General features: G+C 34.1%; 1 protein-coding gene across 1 annotated transcript in view; it reads left to right on the top strand.

The window, feature by feature from the left end:
• Positions 1 to 5,852, top strand: part of SASS6 (SAS-6 centriolar assembly protein) — a 25,298-nt gene extending 19,446 nt beyond the window's left edge. The window contains exons 9-16 of the mRNA XM_029287238.1: positions 580 to 669; positions 757 to 936; positions 1,505 to 1,586; positions 2,169 to 2,287; positions 2,756 to 2,881; positions 3,763 to 3,860; positions 5,530 to 5,624; positions 5,738 to 5,852. Coding sequence (XP_029143071.1) covers positions 580 to 669; positions 757 to 936; positions 1,505 to 1,586; positions 2,169 to 2,287; positions 2,756 to 2,881; positions 3,763 to 3,860; positions 5,530 to 5,624; positions 5,738 to 5,826 — 879 coding nt within the window. The 3' untranslated portion in view covers positions 5,827 to 5,852. The remainder of the gene's footprint in view (positions 1 to 579; positions 670 to 756; positions 937 to 1,504; positions 1,587 to 2,168; positions 2,288 to 2,755; positions 2,882 to 3,762; positions 3,861 to 5,529; positions 5,625 to 5,737) is intronic.
• Positions 5,853 to 6,106: the final 254 nt, after the last annotated feature.

The following is a 6,106-nucleotide window of genomic DNA, read 5'->3' as shown; positions in this document are numbered from 1 at the left end:
ATACTCTGCCTCCTTAACTCAAACTTATTTTCCTGGGGTTGTATGGCTACCTTGCAAACCAAGGGAAAAAACATAGCTAATTTAAGGAGACATCTTTTTGATTTCAGCTTTGGAGTATAGAGCATCTCTGTGTATTTACCTATAAGGTTTATATTATGTGAAAAGTAGAGCCTTTGTGGCATCGTTGTCTGGTTTTTTTATTTTTTGTTTTTGAAAGTTAGCCTATTTTAGTGTAACAATAGAACACAATTTTTGACAATCTGAAGCTTCTTTGCCAAACTAGTAATATGGCTCATTAGAACTTGGCTGTGTTTAGAAACACATTGCATACATTGCCTTCTTCCCCCACCCCCAAATTATAGATTGTAGAACATATTGCTGTATCATGCATTATTAAACATTTTTACAGATATTTAATAACACATTAAAGTTTCAAAGTGCTGCTGGTTTTACAGACCACCTTATAGGATTCGCAGAACTAACCAGCTCCTTGTATATTTAGAAACCAATCCATGCAGGTTTTCACTCTTATTTGTTAACATAATCTTCCTAACATTATATACCGGTACTCTTTCAAAGGCAAACCTGGAAGAAAATGCAGAAAAGAAACAACTCCAGATAGGAAAAATGGAAACCTCACTGAAAGCTCTATCAACTGAGTTCCTTAAGGTTTGTTTAAAGATAGCATTCCTTTTTTTATGATTATGGTTTGATTTCATCTGATCATCATTTAGTATTCTGTGATATTGTTTCCAGGCCAATGAGATAATAAAGAAATTGCAAGGAGATGTAAAAACGCTAATGAGTAAACTGAAATTGAAAAACACAGTAACAGTTCAGCAAGAAAAGCTCTTGGCTGAAAAGGAAGAAAAACTACAGAAAGAACAAAAGGATTTACAGGAACTGGAAAGTTCTCTTCGAGAAAAAGAACAAGAGGTAACTCGAGAGTCTTGTTTCTAAATAGTAAATGCTTAAACAAATACTAAGATTTCCTTTTGTCAGAAATAATATTTTCTTTTTCCCCCATAAACCCACTCTTCTCTGGAATGAAGCAAAGATTTCCTCAGTTTTAACTCATTTCTTGGTCACCTTACGTCCTTGTAAGTTTCTTGAGAAAAAATGGTTTCTTAGCAAAATGATTTACTATTATTAAGGAATTATTTTCCTATTTCCCAATCTTATTTACTGTCCTGGATTTTCCTAGTGGTATCCCATCCAGGCATTAACCACACTCGAACCTTGTTTTCCGTTTTTTTTTAGGATCAAATAATGTTAATTAGATGCTACCAGTTGCTTTGACATATTCTGAAGTATTTTTGTTTTATGGTCTTTAAAATAAAAATGCCCATAGATTTATATACATTTATTTATTTAGATTTCAAAAACAACTTATACGGCGATGATTATTTAGGAAAAATGTCTTCTGACGTTAATTTTGAAATATTGTTTTGCTACTGGGGATAAAAAAATATTTCAGATAAGTAATAATATGAAAACATTTCAGATATGCAAATTGCAGGAACAGTTAGAGGCTACAGTACAAAAACTGGAAGAAAGCAAACAACTTCTCAAAACAAATGAAAATGGTATGTGACTTTCTTGCATTAACTACTGTCTAATACTTTCAGCAGTGTATATTTTAGTATATAGAATTTATTAGAAGATATAGTCTTAGTTTGGGCTAGGCCAGGGGTAGGCATTTTCTCTGTTATCTATTTGTTTAGGCAATAATTGTGAATGTTGGATTTAAGATAAAAGATGAATAGTTCTTTTTTAAATATTTGAAGAATTTCTGAGGGATATTGAAGAATGATTCAGAGGAATGCCAGTCTTATTTTCCCTCCTTATAAATATTCATTTGTTTTGTCTGTATTAATGCAAACCTGTGCATTTATTTTGTTCCCCTTGTAATGAATAACTTACAATGATACATAGAAGTTCCAGCTTGTCACATAGGATTTATCAGTTCCTAATCGTATTCAAACTAAGATTGCAATTCTATAAATTTGTGTTTGGGACTGAACCTCTATAACTCCGTTCTTAATATAAATGCACTGGTTTAACTTTGAAAGCGTAATCTGTCCAGCCGCATTCAGAATTTAATTTTGATTTTGTTTTAAAATTAAAAATATTTGGGATGAAAAGTGAAGTGCTTTTTTTCTCTGCAGTCATCACATGGCTGAATAAACAATTGAACGAAATTCAGCTGACAAGGAAGCAAGAAATGCTAGGGACGTCTACTTCTAGCAACACTGTTTCAAGAACTGGCAGCTCTCCTCATAGTATGGTAATAGTAAAATTCTTGTGTATTCATCTTTGATACTGACCACGTTGCTGTCTTTCATAGTTTAATTTCTAAGTAACAAGAGAAAATTCAATGGGAGTGCACAATTTGCACAAATTCTTCAGAAATGGATGGGTTGCGGGGCTTAGTTGGAATTGAGCTATTTTCCTTTGTCCTGGTAAAAATATGAGGCTTGAGATTAGCATATTTCCCCCCATTTGCTTCCTTTACCATCCTGTCAGTAGATGGTAAACTTCTAGGTAGGGTCAGAGAGGAGAGCAAATACTTCAGCCTGGGATTCAAGCCAAGTATTGACAGAAGCAGAGGATCTTAGCTTCAAGCAAATTAAATTTAGACCTAGGCAAAATATGAACTGCAATAGATGAAGTGTAGTATGTATGAACTTTGACTATGCTTGCTTTAAACAAAGACAACAGGTATGAGCTAATTTGTTTTGGGGTTTTTTTACAGGCTGATAATAGGATTACGTCTTTAAACTCCGGACTGAGCTATCCCATCTCCCCTTTGCTAGCTTTCCAAAGCTTCCCAGAAGCAGCTGCTGTCAAAAATGCCAACCAACAGATACCGGGAACAAAGGCAAGGAATTTAAGATGTTTATTTTTTAACAAGGTTTCATTACATTGTATCAAGTCATGTCATTTTCATTTTATTGATTTTTGCCCAAAACAAAATCCTTCTTCTCTTCTTCTGCTACTCTGGGTGTCTATCATCTGTGGGGGAAAGCATAACAATTAGGGATGAGTAATGGAAAAAAAAATCCTAAAGGCTCCATATGTAATTCAGAGTTTGTCATCCGGTTCCTTAAGTATGGACCTGAATGGCCAGAATAATCTAGTTAATATGCAAACAGTTAACTCATAAAGCTGCAACTTATACTTTTGTATTTTTTTTAGATTATTTATATCGCCAACCTCTCAAAATAATTCAGGCCAGCATACAGATAAAAAATCCACAAAAGTCAACAATAAAATATAATAGAACAGATAAAAGAAATTCTACCAAAGAATCCAAGTGCCTGGAAAAAAAAGCCAAGAGTTTAAGGCTTTAGAAAAAGGCAGAGTGGGGTCATCTGTATTTATTCCAACTGCTTAAAACACTATTAGCAAAATAATTGTGCAAGTACATAGATGCTAAGAGAAAACCATTCATTTTTCTAACAGCTAATATCATTGTCATGCAAAAGACAAACAGGTTCCACGAGTGAACCATATGGATAGTATTATTGCTGTAATTTACTGTAAATCAGTTGTCAGTGATGATGTCAGACAATTTATTATTAGTGCTCTTCGAGAAAGCTAATTCTGCTTTAAATAAATGTTTTGACAATTTATAGTATTCAATCATTAAACATTTCTGTAATAATATGTATATTTTTTCTTACATGTAATATTGTATGACTAAGACTTTGATACACAAAATGGCAAAAAATATAATACTGAAAAAAATTATTTTTCCAGCAGGTTCACTTCAATGTCCAGCTCTCAGAAACAAACAGATGTTCAGATGCCCAGCCAGGGATTTCTGGGCTGATAGGTCATTCAGCAAACAAAGAAAAGTAAGCAGTTGAGAGTGGACCTGAGGAGAAAACTGGGAGCATTTAAAGAGAAGGTGGAAAGGCCATTTGGAGTTGAATAGGAAGGCAAACTTGGCAATTGGGAGGAAGCAGAACTATCTGGGGTAGAGGCCAAAGGGCTGAAGGAACGTGTAGAGTAAAAGCAACAGTGTCACTTCTAGAGGTAGTCAGTTTTCTAAATGGAAGAAAACCATTATTTCTGCCAATGGCACTATATCAGAATTTCTCTTTTCTCAGTACTAAGATGGTGTGGGAGCACCAGAGAATTCAGTGTGGGAGGTCTAATAGGAAATGAAATACAATTAATGTAAGCCATATTCTGTCATGTTCTAACGAGAGCAATGTATTTACCTATATCGGGGTGAGGCAACCTTGGCTCTTTTATGACTCGTGGACTTCAACTCCCAGAATTCCTGAGCCAGCCAGGAATTCCTGAGCTGGCTCAGGAATTCTGGGAGTTGAAGTCCACGAGTCATAAAAGAGCCAAGGTTGCCTACCCCTGACCTATATATTCACTCTGAAGTCATATGAAAATAATGACTTCTAGTAAAGGCTTACTTATGAATGTAATTGCCACCTGAGTAAACTGTTGCTATTGATGTAGAAAGGATAGATGGTGATTGATGAACAGGTAGAATAGTTAATCTGCTTCTAAAAGGATGAACATTTTCAATTCCAGAGGTGAGGCCCTTGACCTGACTTGAGTGCAAAAACAGGTTTTCTCATTACCTTTTGGAAAGAGGCATTGCTTTAACATTTTTTCTTCTTTCCACCATCCCCCCTCTAGACATAGCCTTTAAGTATTTAAGTTATTCCTCTAATAAGGAATGAACTATGAAGTTATATATATATATATCTGAAAGAAAATTAACATTAAATTGACATATTATTCCCCCCATAGTACAGAAAAAAACCCTAATGTTCTTTTTTTTTCTTTTGAAGAATAGCTTGGGGAGTGTGCAAGGAAATATTAGTATGTCTTCAGGCAAACAGAATATATCCTGATGAATTTTAATAGTGATTCAGGTTATTGCCCACAGTAATACTTTTTTTGGGGAAAAATTAGGTCAGTGAAGAAACATCTAAAAGCAAATACGTGAATTGTTCCAGGGGCTAGATCATTTTTTCATTTTCCCAGAGTCTAAGCAGAATGCCATCACTTCATGGAACATGGCTTCTTATAACAAAGATGCCATAGGAACAATTATAAAATATACCTAAGATTCTTCATCTGTCTGACTGGATCTCTTAAAGTTTGTCAGTGCACTGTATATCAGTGCTGTGATCAGTCATATGCCACTCTCCACCTTCTTTGTATGATGTTTCAAAAAGATGATGATATTTAAGTATGATAGAGGCCTTACAAGATGAGATGGTCTGTTTGATAGTAGCAGAAAAACCAGGTTTCCAGAGACAAGCTCTTAAGGAATTAATATAACCACATTAAACTTAAGGAATTAAGCCTTGAATATAGGAATTTCTGTCCCCAGGATATGATTTTGAGGTCAGCATTCATGAACTTGCTGTCTTAAATAAAGTAATTCATAGGAGATCTGCAATTGCATTTGAAATTCTTGCAAATTTTCATGGAAACTTAGAAAACTCTTTTAAAAATGACTGCTTACAACAGTTCTATTTCCCTTTGACTTAGTGGTGAAAATGTGGGATTGGAAACAAAGTATTTAAAGAAAAGGGAAGATAGCATACCTTTAAGAGGGCTCAATCAAAACACAACTCAAAACACAGGTAAATGTGTATACATATATAAATATATACTTATATGTAATTAAAATCAAAGAATTTTCTCAAAATTTCTGAAAACTTAAAAGATATTTCAAGATCAATTCTTATCATTGCAGGATACATGAAGTCCTCTGCACCAAAAAAAGTGCAGATTCCATGCAAGCCTGCAGCACCTTCTAAAACTTCTGCCTACTTTCCTGGATAGCACGTTGTAATTAAAGGTTTATAACATTTTTTTTAAACAATTAGCATTTACATGCATTCGTTTCCCTTTTGAAATATCAACATCAAGTATCAACATCAACATTAAATAGATTTCTGGGTACTAAAGTGAACTAGTTCTAAGATGCTTAAATTACTATGTTTTTCTATAATACGAAGTGAATATTTGTCTAATGGATAGACGTCTAGACTCCTAATTAGTTCTTCTCTAATAGTCCGTTTACATTTTTGCATATGCAAGGTATTTGTTTTCAGTTTCAAGT

This window comes from Protobothrops mucrosquamatus, unplaced genomic scaffold (genome assembly GCF_001527695.2).
Source record: "Protobothrops mucrosquamatus isolate PMUCROS unplaced genomic scaffold, P.Mucros_1.0 scaffold_267, whole genome shotgun sequence".
Classification (NCBI taxonomy): domain Eukaryota; kingdom Metazoa; phylum Chordata; class Lepidosauria; order Squamata; family Viperidae; genus Protobothrops; species Protobothrops mucrosquamatus.
The sequence above is the reverse complement of the archived record's forward strand: the minus strand, read 5'-3'. Positions and strand labels throughout refer to the sequence as shown.